The sequence below is a fragment of the Mustela nigripes genome, chromosome 1 (genome assembly GCF_022355385.1).
Source record: "Mustela nigripes isolate SB6536 chromosome 1, MUSNIG.SB6536, whole genome shotgun sequence".
Taxonomy (NCBI): Eukaryota; Metazoa; Chordata; class Mammalia; order Carnivora; family Mustelidae; genus Mustela; species Mustela nigripes.
In genome coordinates this window covers 50,470,207-50,491,868 of record NC_081557.1, presented here as the reverse complement: position 1 = coordinate 50,491,868, position 21,662 = coordinate 50,470,207, and the positions used below count along the sequence as shown (strand labels likewise).

At 40.9% G+C, this 21,662-nt stretch overlaps 1 protein-coding gene across 1 annotated transcript in view; it reads right to left on the bottom strand.

Annotated features, from left to right (window-relative positions):
* The window catches only part of RNF169 (ring finger protein 169), an 81,296-nt gene extending 64,919 nt beyond the window's left edge, over positions 1-16,377 (bottom strand). The window contains exon 1 of the mRNA XM_059410859.1: positions 15,850-16,377. Within this exon, the coding sequence (XP_059266842.1) occupies positions 15,850-16,351 (502 nt within the window). The 5' untranslated portion in view covers positions 16,352-16,377. The remainder of the gene's footprint in view (positions 1-15,849) is intronic.
* Positions 16,378-21,662: the final 5,285 nt, after the last annotated feature.

Here is a 21,662-nt window from a genome sequence, read left to right as displayed (position 1 = left end):
GTGACAAAAGGTCAAAAAGGATCCAAAAAGCATATCCATTAACTAGATCACTAAGTAATGTCTTATGGCCAGAACCTTTGGAAAGGGAGGAAGAGAACCAAAGAGATTAATTTAAGAAGTTCAACCTAAAAATTCAGATAGAAATAATCATTTTCTTTAAATACCTGAATATTAGAACTAGGCAAGCAGATTTTAATTCACTAGAAAACTTAACTTTCAAACCATTAAAACTCTCCAAATATAGAGAGCAATGAGTAGAGTCACCAGAATGGTAGAAGTATCCCTATTCACGTGTAAGATCAATCTCCCCCTGGTGTTCCAAATCACATCTTCTCTTCCTTCTTCATGACCTGAGCTCACCAGTTAACTCTCTCCAGCACCATCGATTTCTCCCTAATATGAAAATACACAAATCTAATATACAAACATGACTTAATATCATCTTAACAAGAAAAACACTCCTGAGCTCTTGTCCCAGATACTGGCCTTTTTCCTGCCCCCACCTTTACAGCAAAGCCCTCCAAAGAGTAGAGAGTATATTCAGTTTCTCCTTTCACACTTTAACCCATGCTAATAGGACCTTTTTGTTTGTTTGTTTCACCACTCTCTAAACTGTTTTTAATAAAGTCACCAAGAAGGACCTCCAAGGTTCCCCAGGGTCAGTTTATAATATAGGCATATTATAAAAGAGTTCAATCAATGGGTATAATCTGATAAAAAGAACTAAGGATCTTTCCAATCAAAACAGCTAATACCAGCCTCACAGAAAGTATAAATCTGGGATAAACCAGCTCAGATTCTGCACACAACTATCTTCATAGTAATACTATCCATTTCCTTTGGAAAACCAGAAAGGATAATGAGGTGTTGAAATTAGACAGTCTTGCATCATCTTTATCAGTATGAATACCAGCAAACACTCTTCTTCCCTTACATAGCTTCATTACAATTGTCTAACACTTATTTTAATCTAATCTTCTAAATTAGACTGAGGCACAGTTACTAAGTATGAAAGATAATCCTTCTTCCTTCAGTGTTCCTCCTCTAGACATTCTTGTTCTCTTCAAGTCCATCCTTTCTAAGTATCTAGTTCAATGACTTACACAGATGAGGTACTCTGTAAATGTCTAGTAAATAAACTGTAAAACCTAACATATGGGACCTAGTACAAAGTAAATTCCATAAATGCTAACTCCCTCTCCAAAACCATCCTAATTTGAAGAATGCAGAAGTCTGATAAAAACCTCCCTAAGGTACATGAACAAGTTGATCTATTTCTCTCTCAGAAGTACCTGCATTGTTAAAGAACGACAAGAATAAGGGACCTAAAGAGAACTTCCGATACCACAGGATATATGAGTGATATCCTGAGGCAACAGAATCTTCCCTCATCACCATAAGTGGTTAATCATCAACATGACCCTATATATCAAAAGAAAGTTAAACCATTTCTTTTACTAATTCTTATCATTAAAAAGCCATATACACTTGGCAATCACTGGAAACAAGCTAGTAAAGTCTGGCAGGAAATGTATAATTATTAACATTGGATTTCTCTGGAAAGACAGACAATAATTGTCTTAACTGTTATTCATCCCCTTCTCTTTTCCCACCAAGGACAGCTGTTATTATTTTTTCCAGTACTATACTTAGTATCATTTTTAAAAATCTTGTCATGTGTATAGGTATATATACATATGAATATATATGTCATACACATATTTCTGTATAGGGCAGACACCTATTGATGGAATTACCACATGGTAAGAAATGTAGCTCTTCAACCTTACTAAGTGTGGCCAAACTGCTCTCCAAAATGGTTGTACCAGCTTATACTCTTCCAGCAGCATATAGTTCTCCATTATTAATTATCAATAACTGATCATAAATCATGCCAATCTGATGGCCTCTCATCATTGGTTTAATTTGTATTTCCCAAATTACCAACGATAGTGAGCATCGTTCCAGATGTTTGTGGCCTTTCAGTTTTCCTCCTCTATGAAATGTCTATATCCCCTCACCATTTTTCTAGTGAGGTGTCTGTCATAGCGATTTGTGGTTCCTCATATATTTTGCCAAATTCATTTTCAAGGAAATAACTGGCAAAATATTGTCAGTTATTTCATTGAAAATATTTTCTTCCACCCCATGGTGTATCTTCTTACTTTATAATATCTTTTATCATACAAAAGTGTTTTACCAAAAAAAAAAAAAAAAGTGTTTTACCTTTATGTGTCAAATTATCAATCTTTCCTTTATGCTGTTTGTTTGTATGAAGAATACTTCTCTACTAGAAATACTTCTAGTATTTCTTAAGCTTTATAGTCTGACCTTTAATTCATCTGGAATTAATTTTTTGTATATGCTATAAGGTAAAGATCTATTTTTTTTCCCCTGCTTTCTCTAAGGTTGGCTACCTAACCACAACACCTGAATATGGTGTCTTTGCCCCACTGATCTATAATGCCACCTGTCATCTACCAAATTCAAATATATGAGAGCATGTTACTGGACTCTTTTTTTTTTTTTTTTGGAATTTTTAATTATTTAACATTGGTTATCCAACTATCCTGACACCAATACCTCACTGTTTTAATTAATATAGCTTTATAATAGCTTAATTAATTTGATAAAGTAATGTGCTCCAAAATGGTCTTGACTGTTCTTGGCCACTAAACATCCTTATTGACAAGTTCCACCTTAAAAAGTTTCCTCCTGGGGCATCTGGGTGGCTCAGTCATTGGGTGTCTGCCTTCAACTCAGGTCATGAGCCGAGGTCCTGGGATTGAGCCCCACATCAGGCTCCCTACTCTGCGGGAAGCCTGCTTCTCCCTCTCCCACCCCCCACCCCCCGATTGTGTTCCCTCTCTCACTGTCAAATAAATAAATAAATATATATATTTTTAAAAGTTTCCTTCTGTTCCAAGTGTTCTTGCTTTGTAAATAATGAGTGGCAAATTCCATCAAATACTCTTTTAAGAATCTGTTGAGATGATCTAGGATTTTATTTTCCTTGAGTTCATTAATATAGTGAATAACCTTTTTTTTAAAGATTTTATTTATATGAAAGATAGAGCATGAGCAAGGGGGAGGAGGCAGAGGGAGAGGGAGAAGCAGACTCCCCACTGAGCAGGGAGTCCAATGAGGGGCTTGATCCCAGGACCCACGGATCATGACCTGAAGGCAGAAACTTAAATGAGCCACCAGGTGCCCCACATTAGATTCTTAATGTTACATTGAACTTGCATTCCTAGAATAAATGCTACTTGTTTATGATTTTTTTTAAATGTACTAACTTAGCATGTATCTCACTTGGGATTTTTTAAATATACATTTAGGAGATTGGCCAGTATTTTTCCTTTCTTATCCTGTCCTAGTATGATTTTGATATCAAGTTGTAAAAGCCCTCCAAAATGAATCTGGGAACACTTTTATTCCCCGGAATAGTTTGCATAAGGATCACCCATCCTGCAATATTTAGATAACCTGTAAAACTCTGTGCCTGGTGCTTCTTTAATGGACAGAATTTTCCTTCCACTTTTTATTACGGAAAAGCCTCAAATATTTTTTAGAGAGACTTGCATATAATGAACCCCAACCTATCCATTCCCCCAGCTTCAACAATTCATTGCCAATCATATTTCATATAATCCCCATCATTACCTCCCCCCCCCCTTGAAGGAATGATTTCTGAAACAAATCCCACAGACCATATCATCCTAGTATCTCTCCTAAAGGACTCTTTCAAAACATGGAACTAGAAAACTACTGTCACATTAAAAATTCCATAATCTTTAATACCAACAAATATCTACTCAGTATTCAATTTCCTGTCAAATGTTTTTATAGTTTTTCAAGCCAGGATACAAATAAGTTCATACACTTAAATTTGTTGTATCTTTTAATCTACAGGTTTCCTTTCTATTGCTCTTCTTCTTCTTCCTCTTCCTTCCCACCTCTCCTCTTTTTCTTCTTCACCTTATTTGCGGGAAAAAAATGGGCCGTGTATCCTGCAGCTCCCAACATTCTGGATTTTGCTTATTACATCCCCATATTACTTATAATATTTATACTATAAACATAAATATAATATTTATATTACCCATATTAAAAATAGATTTTACTATTTAAGTTCTTTTTTAGTTATACTTTTATTCATATTTTCTATTTATTCTTGAGTAAGCTCTGACAGTTTGCATTTTCCAGGAAGTTGACTATTTATACTTTTCAAACTCATGGCATAAAATTCCATATTCTATATTTATGGCATTTTTATATATTTATCATATCTATAGCTGTGTTCCCTATTTCATTCCTAACATTTATGACTTCTTGTTTTTTTCTTTAGCCAATCTTGCCAGAGATCTGTCTATAATATAAATCTTATATTAGTACCTTCTGTGAAATTCCCATTTTGGCTTTATTAATCCTCTTCACTGTTTGTTTTCTATTCCATTAATTCCTGTTATCTTTATTCTTTCTGATCTTTACTTCCTTTGGATTTAATCTGCTGTTACCTTCCTACCTTCTTCAGCTGGCCACTTAACTCAATAATTTCCAGTCTTGGGGCGCCTGGGTGGCACAGTCTTGGTTTCGGCTCAAGTAGTGATCTCCAAAACCATGAGATCAAGCCCACATTGGGCTCTGTGCGCAGTGCAGAGTCTGAGACTTTCTCTCCCTCTGCCTCACCCCCTGCAGTCTCTCTCTCTCTAATATATACATAAATCTTTAAAAGATAATTTTCAGGGGTACCTGGGTGGCTCAGTCGCTAAGCAGCTGCCTTCAGCTCAGGTCATAATCCCAGGGTCCTGGGATTGGGCCTGCACTGGGCTCCCTGCTCAGCAGGAAGCCTGCTCCCTCTGTTTGTGTTCCCTCTCTCGCTGTGTCTCTGTCAAATCAATAAATAAAATCTTCAAAAAATAATAATTAATAATAATTTTCAGTCTTTCAATTCAAATACCTTGAAGATTCGGGCTCTGGCTCAGGTCATGATCCCAGGGTCCTGGGATCGAGCCCCCCATCGGGCTCCTTGCTCAGCAGGAAGCCTGCTTCTCCCTCTGCCTCTACCTGCTACTCCGTCTGCTTATACTCTCTCTCTGACAAATAAATAAATAAAATCTTTAAAAAAAAGAAATACCTTCAGATTCTAGGACGTATATTTCTTCACGTTAACATCTCTGAAATTGGGATGTTTCTTACAACTTAAGTTCTATTATTCAGGCAGCAGTGACGATCCCCCTGTCCTTGCTTATGCATAAATGTAGATAATTACAGAATAAACTTGCAAAAAAAATGTAGTGATTTGGTGGCTATGCCTGGTGGCATGATTGGACAACTGTAATCTCTCAATATTAGCCAACAAACCTATTTAGACCATCTGACAAAGAACTATGAGTCTCATCTGAAAAGCTTTTGTTGAAGCCATTTGGCAAGCTCAAGAAAGCATCAGCATCAAAACTTGCTGGGTGCCAGCAGTGTCAAAGAAAATGATAAGGATAGCTATAGGGCACTCTTTTAAGAAATGCTGTATCACCAATGATATCTCTGACACAGTAAGCAATACTAGGTAGAAAAACACAAACCTCTATGATTCAGTTGAAACCTGATTTAGAAGAATCATGAACAGGAATATCCTAATCTATTACCTCACTTCCTTTTATAAATACATGCTCTAGTCATATGTTAAATCTATAAATAAATTTATAAGAGCTCTTGCAGGAAGCATAAAGTTAAAAGGTATAAGTGATAGGAAAGCATTGTTTGGTAAATGATAGTGCATCTTACAAAAGATGGCAACCTAAGATTCAATGAAATATAATATAGGCACTTAAATTTTCCTTAGTTTTGCTTTAGCTGTATTCTACAGATTCTGAATGAGTTGTTTCCACTGTTACTCAATTCCAATTATATTCCAATTTCCATGATTTTGTTTTTTACCATACATATATAAGTCTGTTTTTGCACTTTTAATTTCCAAACAGACTAGGAGGGATATTGGTTATATTTGTCAGTAATTTCTAATTTTACTGTATTGGGGTCAGATAACATGGTTTATATAGCAATCTTTGGTATTTGTTGAAACTTTATGAGCCTAATGCATATTCTCTAATTAGGGAAAGGTATGTTTCTCTATAAATGCAGCAGATCAAGTTATTCATAGTATTTCTTTTGCGGTTACCCTTAAATTTTTAATATATGCATCCAAGAGCCTAGTTAATCAATATCTCTATCTCCCTGAACTATATATGGAAACTTAGAACTTTTTAATACTGACTACTTTCCCTCCCAGTTTACATTTTATCCTTGTCCAATATTTTAGTTCCGCTTTGGTTTTGGCCCCCACAAAATAATGATCATTATTTTTGTTTTATATGGTCAATCTTGGCTTAGTTTACACACCAATTTCTCTATTCACCATGATTTCTTGTATCCTACTTTCTCCCATTACATTTCTTTCTTCCTGAAATACATTCTTTAGCATAAGAGTTCTTTCAGAAATAGCATGGTAAATACTCCGTATTTTTGTTTATCTGAAAATATTTTTATTTTTCCCTCACTCTTGAATGATAATTTAGCTGAATACAAAATTCAGATCTCTGTCAACACTTAGAAGACATTATTCTATTTTCTTCTGGCCTCTTTTGTTGATTACAAGGTGTCTGATCTCGGTCTGTTGCTCCTCTTTTCTTTCTGGTTGCTTTTTAAATTGCCTTTGTCGTTCTACAGTTTCACTGCAATGTGTGTGGTTGTGGGGTTTTTTTGTTGTGGTTGTTCATTTAATTATTTCTAGAGCCTCTTAAGTCTAAAACCTAAGGATTCACATCTTTCTATTAATTCTGAAATATTCTCAAGTCATCATCTCTTTCAATTCCATGTCTCCTCATTCTACTCTTCTCCTTCTGTAATTATTATTACATGTTGGGTCTTCTTGATCTTTCATTTTTCTTCCCCACTTTCAGATTTTCCTTCATTGTTTACTGTTTTGTTCTTAGGATTTCCATATATGTAATTACCAGTTTACTGATTTTCTCTTCATCTGTGTAAGCTATCGCTTATTTACTGACCTTTTTTTTTAACCTAACGGACTATATTTTTCATTATGTTTAGCTCTTTTTCAAATGTACCTGTTTCATAACATCTTACTCATTTTCTGGGATGTCAATTAATTCTTTAATGTCTTTAGTCACTTAAAATATGTTAATTTAAATTATCATTCAAGCTGCTATTCTACTATGCTGGTTCCCAGAGATATAATCCTCTTGCTTGTTGTATCTACTAACTCTCATTTATGTTAGAAAATGGTTTCCAGGGTGCCTGGGTGGCTCAGTGGGTTAAGCCGCTGCCTTCGGCTCAGGTCATGATCTCAGGGTCCTGGGATCGAGTCCCGCATCGGGCTCTCTGCTCAGCAGGGAGCCTGCTTCCTCCTCTCTCTCTGCCTGCCTCTCTGCCTACTTGTGATCTCTCTCTGTCAAATAAGTAAATAAAATCTTAAAAAAAAAAAAAGAAGAAGAAAAGAAAATGGTTTCCACATGTGTCACATTTAATTATAAGTTCATCTTCAGCTGGGATTCTTTCTTAGAGAATCTCTTCTGGCCCAAGCTGGGAGTACCCCTTGGAGTCTTGTTTTTCCTTTCTCCAGGTGACCCAGGGGTATTACTAGTTTGGAGACAGCTTTTATATTAATTTCTCAGCCTGGTGATACTTAAACCATATAATAGAAACTCAGATCCCAAATATAAGCAAGGCATGTATCTTGCGCTTCAATTCCTCAGAGAAGCCAGGATCCTGGGATCGAGCCCCTCATCGGGCTCCTTGCTCAATGGGGAGTCTTCTTCTCCTTCTCCCTCTGCTTGCCTCTCTCTCTGCCTCCGCCTGCCTCTCTGCCTGCTTGTGTGCTTTCTCCCTCTCTCCTTCTGACAAATAAATAAATAAAATCTTTAAAAAAAAAGAATCCCAGTTTTGTGCAGAAGTTTTAGTTTTGGTTCCTTTTTCTACATGGTTAAAACTTAGTCCATTAGGAATAGAAACCAGAAATAACCCCTCACCCCGCCCCATCACCCTACTCCAGAACAGCACAGCATGAGCTCAAGGCTTACTAAAGTTCTGGTTTTTAGTTTCATTTGTATTTCTAGAACCCGGAGATTTTCCTCTATTTCCTGCAAGCTCAGGAATGCACTTTAAAAAAATGTTAGTTCAGGGGCTCCTGGGTGGCTCAGCGGTTAGGTGTCTGCCTTCAGCTCAGGTCATGATCCCAGGGTCCTGGGATCAAGCCCCACATCAAGCTCCCTGCTTGGGGGGAAGCCTGCTTCTCCTTCTCCCGCTCCCCCTGCTTGTGTTCCTGCTCTTGCTGTCAAATAAATAAATAAAATCTTAAAAAAAAAAAAAAAACTGTTAGTTCTATATCATCCAGCTTTTCTGGATATTTGTAGCAGAGGAGTCTTCTTAACTCAGTTATCCATCTTGCTAAAAGAGCATCTGGGTTCTCCAATCTATTTCCTACATTAACCCCATAGGAGTAATCACTCTAAAATGCAAAGATGGAACTCCTCTTTAAAACTCTTCAGTGGATCCTTACTCCTGAGCACAGCATTCAAAGTCCACTATTATCCAGTAACTGCTTATTTCTGGAATTCCATCTCCTTCCACTCTCCCACACACACTTTTTGCTCCAACAACTCCTACTTACAATCCCTAGAGGTCTCCTTGTTACTTCATACTCCTGTGCTTCTAAATATACTGATTTCCCTCATCTTTATCCTGCCCTCATCCACCTACTGAATACTCAGGGTCAAGTGTCTAACTTTTACTGCAGCCATTCCTGACCCATCCAAGTTTGATCCTCTTCATTGTGAAATGGCTAACATTCCTTGAGCTCTTTATATGCCATGCATTCTAATAATTCACTTAGTCTTAACAACAACCTTCTGATTTTGCTATTACTATGCCCATTTTCTAAATGAGGAAACTAAGGCAAGGTCAAGCAATGTACCCAAGGACACACAGCTATAAATGGCAGAGCTGGAATTCAAATACAGGCAATCTGTCTCCAGATCCTGCTCTGTTAACTGGCTCTCATAATATATACTTTATTGCCTTCTACAATTATATCTTGGATTATGGTTATAAGTGCATTTATTACACATTTCAGTGGCATGTTTATATACTAATCTTCCCAACTATACCACCTTGAAGAGAAAGAACCATGTTTTTATTCTTTTTGTAGTTCCAGTGCCCAGCATATAGAAGACCCTCAAATGGTTACTAAATTAATGCATGACTGAGGGAAACATCCTCATAGTCACTGCTTTAGTCCAGCCTCTCTTCATCTCTTGCCTGAACTACTAAAATAACCCTCTGGCTGGACTCCCTTCCTTGTTTTTATTCACCTCTTCCCTCCGTACTCCAACCAAGCACATTATGATGATGTCATTCCACTTACTTAAAAATCTTTAAGGGCAGGAATGCCTGAGTGTCTCAGTCAGTTAAGCATCTGTCTCTTGGGGTGCCTGGGTAGCTCAGTCGTTAAGTGTCTACCTTCAGCTCAGGTCATTATCCCAAGGTCCTGGGATAGAGCCCTGCATCAGGCTCCCTGCTTAGTGGGGACCCTGCTTCTCCCTCTCCCACTCCCTCTGCTGTGTTCCCTCTCTCAGTGTGTCTCTCTGTCAAATAAGTGAATAAAATCTTTAAAATTAAAAAAAAAAAAAAAAAGCATCTGCCTCGATTTCAGCTCAGGTCATGGTCTCAGGGTGGTGAGACTGAGCCCCGTGTTGGGCTCCATACTGGGCATGGAGCCTGCTTAAGATTCTCTCCCCCTCTCCCTCAAAAAAATCTTTAAGGGCTCTGCATTATCTACGGGATAAAGTTCCAAATTCTTTAAAGATTTTGTTTATTTATTTATTTATTTATTTGTCAGAGAGAGAAAGAACACAAGTAGGCAGAGTGGCAGGCAGAGGCAGAGAGAGAAGCAGGCTCCCCACCGAGGAGGGAGCCCGATGTGGGACTCGATCCCAGAACCCTGGGATCATGACCTGAGCTGAAGGCAGTGGCTTAACCGACTAAGCCACCCTGGCATCCCAAGTTCCAAATTCTTTAATCACAACTTTGTGATCTAACTTCCACAGTCCCTTCTCTTCTCCCTCCCACTCCAGTCCAAATTTCCATCAATATTTAACCCCTGTCAGTCCCTGAATATGCCAAGAGTCTTCATGCTTTTGTACATACAGGTTCTTCTTCCTGAATGGCCATTCCCTCCTCCCTCATCTGATGAATTCCTATTCTTTTTTTTTTTTTTTTTTTTTTTTTTAGATTTTATTTATTTATTTGGCAGAGAGAAATCACAAGTAGATGGAGAGGCAGGCAGAGAGAGAGAGGGAGGGAAGCAGGCTCCCTGCCGAGCAGAGAGCCCGATGCGGGACTCGATCCCAGGACCCCGAGATCACGACCTGAGCCGAAGGCAGCGGCTCAACCCACTGAGCCACCCAGGCGCCCTGAATTCCTATTCTTTTCAACATATAGTTCAAATGCCTCAGCTCTCCTCACTTTCACCTCACTTACCACTTTGTAATGTTATTTGGTGAGGTGTTTGTCCAACCAGGTTATGGAATCTCAGAGACATAAGACAGGGACCAGGTCTTATCCATCTTTTTTATTGTATTATCTTACAGAGCACATGCTCCAAAAATGCTCATTGAATTAGTGGAATGCTATTTGACAAACATATCCTATATCCTACACTCAAAAAAACTCAGCTATAAATGAATTCAAGGGTAATAAGCAACTCATCCAGATTAACTGGAAGTTAGGCAGGAGTGGAAATATGAATGGACAAAAACAAATACCTCCTAAATTCCTGCTGCTCAATCCTGAATTCTATAGAATAGAGATGGTCCTCCAATGGCAATTAATGTTTAGTTGGTGAGGTTATCTCATTCTGAGTTGTTTCCTGTATTAGTAAAACACATAAAGACACTCTCAAACTCTGGACTATATCTCATTAAGGATAAAAAGTTGACTCATTTTACACATTTTAAAACAAATCCTTAAAGATGAGGGGAATTCTTGTCCTTTTACACTACAATCACATGATTTCATTATTCATTAGTCCTAAATGCAATTTAGGCTGCACACATAGCAAACATTGTCTGCCAACTGAGTAATAAACCAGAACTACTTGTCTGTCACAGAAAGAGGAAATTTTTAAAATGTATAATGTTAACCCTAAGTGAACAGGAAGGTTGGGTAGGATTACAATGAAGGGATAAATGAGGTACTATTCAATTTCTGCAATGCACTTTTTTTTTTTAAAGATTTTATTTATTTGACAGAGGGAGAGATCACAAGTAGGCAGAGAAGCAGGCAGAGAAAGGGGGGGAAGCAGGCTCCCTGTGACCCGGGGCTCAATCCCAGGATCCTGAGATCATGACCTGAGCTGAAAGCAGAGGCTTAATCCACTGAGCCACCCAGACGCCTCTCTGCAAAGCACTTTTAACACTAAAAATTTTTTGAAAGTTCTACTGCCAGTTTAAAACATTCATTGGCCTTTGTCTAACTTTTCAATTGTTACCCATGGTAGAAGAAAAAGAACTGTCCTAAAAGGTCTTGGCTCCTCTTTCTTTCTTACTAATATTTTATTTATTTATTTATTTATTTATTTGAGAGATTGAGAACACAAGCAGTGGGGAGGGGCAGTGGGAGAGGGAGAAGCAGACTCCCTGCTGAGCAGGGAGCCCACCATGGGGCTTGATCCCAGAACTCTGGGATCATGACCCAAGCGGAAGGCAGACACTTAATCCACTGTGCCACCCACAGGCACCCCAAGGTCTTGGTTTCAAGTTCAAAGGCAGTGTAATTTAGAATGATCACTCTTGATTTCAAATCAAAACTAAATGAATTCTTAAAATTCATTATTATGTAATATATATACTTAAGTCTCATTGGTAATAATTATATTTTATAATATTTAATATGCTATATTACACATTATATAAAATATTATGTATACTATTTTACATATTATATAAATATATATTACATATTATATATATATTATAAAAATATAATTATTACCAATGAGACTTAAGTATTGCTGTTGTATATACAACTGACCATTGAACAATACAGGGGTGAGGGGCACTGACCCCTGGTACAGTCAAAAATCCACAGTAACTTCTGATTCCCCCAAAACATTACTCATAGCCCACCGCTGACCGGATGCCTTACTAATAACATAAACTGCTGATTAGCATATATTTTGTATGTTATGTGCATTATATACTATATTCTTACAATAAAGCTAAAGAAAAGAAAATGTTAGGAAAATCCTAAGAAAGAGAAAATACATTTACGGCACTGTAATGTCTTTGAAAAAAAATCCACTTATAGGTGGAACACAGAATTCAAACTCCTGTTATTCAAGGATCTACGGCAGCTGCAAAGGTAGCTATCTATGTCTGTGTGTTCCTTTATTATTTTTTTTTTAATCAATGGACCAAGACTGTCTCTACATTTAGAATAAAAGCTCCACAAGAAAGAAATCTTTGAATATTTGATTCACTAATGTCTCCCAAAGTCCTAGAACAGTGCCTGGCTGGCAGAGCAAAGGCATTCATTACATACTTGTGAATATTGCTCAAAATGGTCCAAATACTATAACAGTATATACAACGAGCTACAGCTCCTTGAGAAACATGAAGTAGCCTTCACACAATGTTGCACAAATCAACTGATACTGTATCCAAAAGCAAACTGACAATGCATATAATAAAACAAAACATTTTACACAAGAGTCCTTAAGGTCCTGAAATTTAAAGCTTGCCAAGAAGCTGGCAAAAAACAAAAATGTCACCAACACAACCAAAATTTTCAACAAGCACAAACTCTTACACTTATTTCATAGACAATTCAATTCTAAAAGAGCCATGAGGCTTCAACAACTAAATTTTAAGAATTTCACTTAAAAACCAGTGCATTTACTACAAAATTTAATTTCAAGTATTATAAAGCAGGCTTGACCTTTATCAATTGGCCTAACTAGGCCAAAAGAATATTGCTAAGCAATATACCTCTGAATATACCTAAAATTGCTAATTCTATTGCTGTTTCCCACTCAAAAACACAATGTAAATACTTATAAAACTGGTCTTTAGTTTTCCCTATTAAAAGCCATATGAGACTTAAGTATTGCTTAACTGTATAAGCATTTAACTGGGAATCAGACTATGTTTATTGGGTTATTTAGGGGGTACCCTTTTGGTACTTGATTATCTGCTATTCACTCATGATGACGACTAGCTGGTTACATTTTTTTTTTTTTTTTTTTTTTTTTTTTTGAGCGAGAGAGCACAAGCGGGGGAGCAGTAGAAGGAAGGGAGAGACAGGCATGATCCGAGGACCCTGGGATCATAACTTGAGCCTACCCAACTGAGCCACCCAGGTGCCTGTGGTCACTTTCTACTCTGTGTTGGGCCTCAGTTCTCCCTTCTGTAGAATGAGGAACCTGTGTTAAAACAATGGTTCCTCGCTTTCTTTTTCAACCCTTTGAGAATCTGGTGAAAGCTATAGGTGACCTCTCCTTAACAGTGCACATACATGTGTATGTAACAATTTTATGAACAGCTATTTACAATAGTAAAAGATTGGAAACAACCTAAATGTCTACCAACTGATGGTTAAGTAAATCGTTACAGCCATTCAACAAACTCCTTGCAGCTGTAAGTAGGATAAAGAAACCTTTCATATACTGTTATGAAAAGATTTCCATCATGTATTGTTACATGAACAAAAGCAAGTTACAGTGTATACAATATGCAAACTTTTGTGTAAAAAGATCAAAAACTATACCTGAATTTTTATATATAAACATAAACTGGAAAAAACGAGAATTTTGATGTTCATGGAAAATGAGTAAAGGGATAGGAGGAAACTTTCCATTGCATACTTTGTTATATTTTTGTTTGCATTATGTCAATACACTGCATACTAAAATTTTAAAGTAAAAAAATTGTATATAACTTCAAGAAGTCCAGGCGACCCACTGAAGCTAGAAGATAAATCCCAAACCCTGCTCAGCAATATTCTTCTATAATGACTTGACTTAATAAGCCTGTAATTATATACACTCACACAAGAACATTTAAGGAAAAACATTTTTCATCACAGTCCTCATAAACATATAAAGTAATTGGTGAATACTCAGTGATTCAATAGATCCTAATTTGGAATCTCATTTTATATAATTTTCCTTAATTATGATACACTTCATGACAAATTTCTTCAAGGGAAAAAGTTTGCACATATTCCCTCTCATGGATCAAATTTCAGACTATTTCACTGAGAAGTCCAGACTTTAGAAATAAGAATACAAATTTCTATCCTATTTGACCATAAAATCAATAGTACTAATAGGGAAACATGAGAAATGCTTTTCTTTCCCATAATCTCAGAATGTGAAGCAAATTAAAGAGCATATGAGAACATCATACAGCACCCATAAATTAGATGACATCTGAGGAGACCTTCTTGCCTGAATTGAGCAGCAATCAGATGGAACTGGGTTTTCATCCTTAAGGCAAATTATTTAACCTCTCTGGGTCTCAGTTTCATCTGTAAAATGGAAATAAAAGTACCTATCTCATAAGGATGTTGTGGAGCTTAAAAGGAGTAACAAGGAACACAGAAAATAAGACAGAAATAAAAAGTAAAGTATCCTGGACAGTGGCAGGTGTCCGCTCAAATCACAACAGACTGCATTCTGGAACCTGTAGTTTCTGGGGACTGCACTTTCATACACAAGCAACGCCTTCTTTTCCCTACAGAATTCCCCACACAGAATTCCCAACACAGAAAGTGCAAATATCTGGCCTTTCCTAATTATGCTTCTTGAAAATCTCCTCCTAGGCAAACATTTCTTATCAAATAGCTGTAGATGTTGTATCAATTGGATGTGTCAGAGAGAGTCTGAAGTTACAAGAGTTTTGTTTTGTGGTTTTTACAGGACACTTCCCATGTCAAGTTCAGCACCAAAGAGTGGCAAGCTATGCAATGTAAAGAAAGGCAAGAAGTTTAAAGCAACAGTCCTGCAACAGACTTTTAACTCCCAGGATGATAGCAGGAAACCTACACTGCCATAGAGGTAGAAGCAGCCCCTGCCAACCAATCTCCATTTACGAAACTTTTATACCCCATCCAGTTTTGTTTTGTTTTGTCTCCAACACTACTGGAGCTTATTAACTTCTGGAATTATTATAAATATAATTAACCCCCTGATTTACTGCTTCCTCACTCTGTTCTACGCATGCATTTTTCAAGACTTTGTGAAAACTGCACATGTGAGTTCATTCTCTCAACCTACTTTACACTCAAGTCTGAAAAGCTCCCTTCACATCCTCAAGTGCAACCCGTCCCCTTAATTCCAGATACTCCATACCTCTCACTGATCCATTCAGGCCCAGGAGCCACTTCTTTACACGCAGCTCGCGCCCCAACTCCTCACCCAACACTAAACCGAGCACTTCTCCGATCCTCCAGGGCCCCTGCAAAGTTCGGAACCCTTCACCCACACACCATTCCAACCTGGCCCTAACTTGTTCCAAGAATGCTGTTTCCCTCCAAACTTCTGACTTCCGTAAGGCGCGGGATCCCCTCACCGCCGTTCCAAATCCATTCCACCCGTACTTTATTCTGAAGTTCAAAATTCACAAACAGATGCACCTGGACAGAGCCCAGTTCCAACCCCACGAGAACTCTATACGGCCGCTCGAGTACGGCCTGGGACCCCCCACCCCCTAACCAGGCCAGGCCGGGCGCGCTCGGCCTCGCTCCGGACCCCAAGGGGAGGAGGGGAAGCTCCACCTGGCTCTGCGGCCCCAGCGCGCGGCTCCTGCTCCGGCCTGGGCCCCGCGGCGGCCGCGCCCCCGTCCCGGCGCGGGCGGCAGCGCTCCGGCTGGCCGCGGCGGGCGCGCTCGCCCTGCACCTCCGCGTCGGCCTGGCCGTCGTCGCGGGCCCGACGGCGGGCCCAAGTAGGGCCGCGGGCTCTGCAGCGGGGGCAACCCGGGCCCGCCGCGTCGGCGGCGCGCTGGGCGCAGCCTCGGCACAGCGAGTGGCCGCACGGCAGGGCCGCCGCTTCCCCCGGGGTCTCCAAGCACCCGGCGCAGCCCGACTCCTCCGGCCGCGGCGGTGGCGGCGGCTGCAGCAGCGGTGATGGCAACACCAGCAGCGCGGGGCCAGAGGCTGCGCCCGGGGCCCCAGTCTTGACTGCCGCCATCTCGTCACAGCGGCCCCGTCGGCCCCGCCGACTGAGAGCCGCCGCTGCCGCCGCGGAAGAGGCCCGCGTACTCGGACCTGCCGCCGCCATCTTGTTTCCCGTTTGAAGGGAGAGTCCGTTGCGAGGGAGAAGAGTAGAGGGCGGGGCAGCGCGGCGGGCGGTGCTGGCTACATATTTATGAGGGGGCGGGGCTCCAGGGACCCCCGGGGCTGGTTTTCTCCGGGTCTGATTGGCGAAAAGCGGAGGCTCATTGATATTTATGAGTTACCCTATATGCAGTCTTCAGCCTCGCCCTCCAGTCTGCAATTTCCTCTTATTGAACCAGATGAAGTTGAGGACTGAGGGGATTTGGAAATTCTGAGCGATATTAAACTTTATGAAGTAATTACACGTATTTATCCTGCAATACCCTGATAACTAAAGCTAAAGTGAGTGGGGAATATGTGACTTATCCAGAACCTTCCCTCAGTGCTTCATTTGATGTGAAGGTAGATGTTGTGACCAGGCCTACTGTGACCAGCAACTACCAAAAATAACAGCTTCTTGTCAGTCCTCATCTCCATATCCTCCCTCTCCACATCCTTCCCGGAACTCCCTTCCCTTGTCTGGCAAAACCATACTTTCCTGGTTTTTTCTCAACGCCTCAGCTCTTTCTTACTCTTTTGAGCCCTCCACCTTAAGTGTGGGTATTCCTCTAGGCTCAGGCCTCAGTTCCTCTTCTCTCCTTGGATGCCACCTCACCCTCACCTCACACTTTCTTCCAGCTGAAACCCCCAAATCGATATCTGCAGTCCAGACCTCTTGACTTCAGCACCGTATATTCAACTACTTGATGGAAACATAATCTTGGATGTCTGGATTCCTCGTGTAAAAAACTGAAGTCACGGGGCGCCTGGGTGGCTCAGTGGGTTAAGCCACTGCCTTCGGCTCGGGTCGTGATCTCAGGGTCCTGGGATCGAGTCCCGCATCGGGCACTCTGCTCAGCGGGGAGCCTGCTTCCTCCTCTCTCTCTCTCTCTGCCTGCTTCTATGCCTACTTGTGATCTCTCTCTGTCAAGCAAATGAATAAAATCTTAAAAAAAAAAAAAACTTAAAAAAAAAAAAAAACCGAAGTCACTGTCTTCCACCCTACTCCCAAAACAGCTTATTTCTTGCTCCCCATATCCTATTAAAGGTACTATCCTCCCAGTTCCTCAAGCTCTAGACCTAGTGTTCTTTACTTTTCCCTCATCTCCCACATCTGTCAGTTTCTTATTCTACCAACAAAATGACTATTTTCCCACCTATCTTCTCCTCTTCATCGCACTCCCACTGCCCAGTTCATGTCTCCTCATCTCTCACCTAGTTTAGTGCAGTAGCTCCTATAGGTTGTCTCCCTGCTCACAGCCTCTCTTCCTCCAATCCATCCTCTACAGCTTCCTAAATGACAGCTGTGACCGTACCATCCCTGCTGGGGCTAGTTACCAAATGAGGTGCTCAGACTTTGATGCCAGCCCCCTTTCTAGATGCAAAGGGGATGGAGGGGGAAAAAATGGCTCCCCTCTGACAGACGGTTCTACTGTAGTAATTCTCCTGCCCTTTGCTTTCTTTGCACAAGGTAGATCCAGAACAGTAGGACATTAAGCAAATGGCATTTCCTGTTGGGAATCTTTATAGGAAAGCATACATTCTATAAGGAGAGTAAAATCCAAAAAGCAAGATGATGGAATGGAAAGCCTCAGAGGCCCTGGCTTTTCATGAGACAGCCTGGAAACAGTGTCAGAACTGGTGGTAAGCCAAAGTGATTGGTGGAAGTCAGAGAGCAGGAAAAAGAAAGTCAACTCCCAGGATGAGAACCAGATGGCTAAAGCACATTCAAGAATTGAAGAAGAGTCTTTGGGTAATTGAAACAAGGTCTTGTGTGCACAGAGGGCCAGTCTTGCCAGAATTCTGGCAAGCACAGGAAGTATGGCTTCAGCTGGACTGTCCTTTATCTAGGGATCCTCCTCATTTCACTCCCCAGTTGAGATCCTTGAATATGCTTTGCCCACATTCTGACAAGGAGGCCTGTGATCCAGAGATCAAGCCAACTACAGTTAGAAATGGGGCCCTTTGTGGGGGGGCAGGGTGCATGGGTGACTCAGTTGGTCAAGCAGCCAACTCTTAATTTTAGCTTGGGGCATGATCTCCACATCCTGGGATCAAGCCCTGCTCAGGCTCTGTGCTCACTGGAGAGTCTGCTTCAGGATACTCTCTTTCTCCTTGTGCCCCTCCCCAGCTTGCTTGAGCATGCGCATGTGAACAAATGCTCTCATTCTCTCTCTCTCTCTCTCTCTTTAAAAAATAAGGAAAGGGGGCGCCTGGGTGGCTCAGTGGGTTAAAGCCTCTGCCTTCAGCTCAGGTCATGATCTCAGGGTCCTGGGATCGAGCCCCGCATTGGGCTCTCTGCTCAGCAGGGAGCCTGCTTCCTCCTCTCTCTGTCTGCCTCTCTGCCTACTTGTAATTTCTGTCTGTCAAATAAATAAAATCTTAAAAAAAATAAATAAGGAAAGATAGGGTTATGGACATTGGGGAGGGTATGTGCTATGGTGAGTGCTGTAAAGTGTGTAAACCTGGCGACTCACAGACCTGTACTCCTGGGGCTAGTAATATATTATATGTTTATTAAAAAACAAAAAATAAAAAAGGAAAGAAAGAAATAGGGCTCTTGGTCTGGGCTCACTCTTGACAGCTTGGGGCTCTTAATCTGAAGCCTATTTACTGTTGGAAGAACTGAACCATAGGCATGCACTATGCTTTCTTGGATACAAATAAAGACAGGAAACTTCCTTTTACAGAAGGAAAAAATAAGCGATCTGAGTAGCACTGGACCAACAGCCAGGAGATCAAGGATCAGTCCTGGCCCGTTACGCCTCCCATTAACTCATTATGTGATTTCAAACAGGTAACTTCTCTGTAGGCCTCAGTCTCCTCGTTTATTGGAATTCAACAGTTCTCAACCCAGGATGCACCTCAGAAAGGCACACACACACACACAACAACAACAAAGTCCCACCTCAGATCTACTGAACCCCAAAACTGAAGATGGAATACCAGCAGGTATATTTCCTTAATGCCATAGGAATTCTTATGAACACTCCCAGATAAAACCACTACAACAGATCAATTCAAAGGTCTCTTTTAGCTCTTCCATTCTAGAAGTCTGACTCCCAATTTCTCCCAGTCTGTTCTTTCCTCTATGCCGTTGCCAGAGTAATCTTACTAAAGCAGTAGCAGGCACAGAAGGCAAAGCAAACCTAAGAAATCTGGAGAGTTGTTCACTGTGTGGGAATATGAGGGCGATACGGATGATTCTAATGTTCTAAGTCTAGGAGCCTGAGATTATGATCACAATTGACAACTGACAAAAACAGAGTAAGTGGAAAGGAATAGGAAAGATGAGGGCATGGTAGACATTTTGCTTTATTTTCATTTACCACCAGTGTTTCAAGTCCTTACTTCGAGGAGTGCCCCATTCTATACAGTATCTACAATATAGCTAAAACGAGGGAAGCTGAAGCAGGGAGATAGTCTCCCTGCCCCCCCCCCCCGCCCCCAGTGGCTAGAACCCGATATATGACCCAGGCTCGGCCACCTAGCCACACCTCTCTAAACTTTGAATCTTCAGGGAATGACACGAGATCTACTGGCAAGTTTAGAATTATTCAGAGCAACAGAGACAGTAGGTGTCTACCACAGTGGGTCCCTCATAGAGGTTGGGAGTGTGGGGGTCCCTACCGTAGTGATGATGGCCATTATGGAATGGAATGTTTGTTCCATTCCAATGGAAAGTTTGTTCCTGAGGCACAAACTTGGTTGTGGTGCCTGCTGCCTGGCCTTCCTAGGTTACAACCCATTTTCCATATCCAACTCTCCAGCCTTCCTGTCAACTCTGTATCCTTCCAGTAAATTCTCTTTTTTCTTGAACTTCTCACAATTTCAGGGGTTTGCATCCAAGTACTCTGACAGAGATACTGGTCTGTTGTTTTTTAAGTGTCACCGAAAATGGTTGACAAGGGTGCTTTCTAAGTTACAAAACCATGTAAAAGCTTAGGCTGACAGCCTAGAGTAGAGTGCGCCAGAGCTGCCTGTGTTCTTGTGTCTAAGCTCCCACCTGTACCACGGAGCACCAAGGGAAGAGGGACTCACAGACTCAATCTGGTGCAGTCATCAAAGATGCCAATTGGAACAGTAGCAGTGCAACCTCCATACCAAGGCTCTCCAGTTGCTTTTGCTCTGCCACTCCTACCCTATTTTCTGGGGATTGCATTGCGGCCCAAATTCCCTGCTTTCCTTCTCATAATGCGCCCGCAGTTTCACCTCCCCTCTAACCCTCCAGCACTCCTCATACACATCACTGTCCCAGCAACCAGAGGCTCCAGCTTCCTCCAGCTGGACTGAAAGACTCAGATGTGAAGCAAGGCCATTCAGCCTCCTTCGGGGGGGGACAGGCTCTTTCTCCCTGCAGGCCCAAGAACCCCTTCTTGCCAGCCCAGGTGCTGAGCCCATCCTGAGACCTCACACATCTAGGGAGGAAGAAGGATCAGACCATGCCAATGTCACCTCCCTCCTACCCTCCTCATCTCTTGGGATGACATCTTCTTCCTGTTTTCTTCCTCCCTCAAACCAGATTTCCCCTTGAGATGTGGAATCTTCCCCTTTCCTTTAAAGATTCTTGCTACATTCTTACTATTATTCATCTTCTGTTAGTTCCCTTCTGTTTTGGAGAAAGAAGTGGTTCTTTTTTTGTAAAGCTAGCTCTCCTGTTATCTTTCCCGCCTCCTCCAGACTCTTAGTAAACACTCTACAAATACAAACAAGCCTTGGTCCCTGTACTCCTGAGGTCACAGCCTAACACAGAAGCAAAAGTATAAGTAAATAATTACAACGGAAAAAAAATTGTAACAGAATTGCATGCTCTGTAACTGAAACACATATAGGGTAATGAAGAAGCAGAAAGCAAGAGGGGGTGGGAGGAAGGTTTCACAAAAGAGGGGGACATTCGAGCTCTGTTCTGGAGGATGAGAAGTTCACCAGGTAGACAGAGAGGGTGGCCTTCCTGGCATTCCTGTGTGGGACTCATAAAGAATTCAATGTGTCTAGTACACTGGATTGGACATTAGGCTAGAAAATTAGAGAATAATAGGAACTAGAATTTACTGAACAACTACACACTAGGAACATGCTAGGCAATGATATTCTATCTCATTGAGACCTAAAATAACCCTGTGAGGTGTGTATGACAGTCTCTCCATTTTACAGGTCAGGCTATTGGGGGACTGTTGAAAGATTTAACATTTGGACCAAAGGAGTAATGTGGATGTATATTTTATAAGAATAATTCTCAACCCCATCCTTATCGGTGAGGGATAAAAATAATCTAA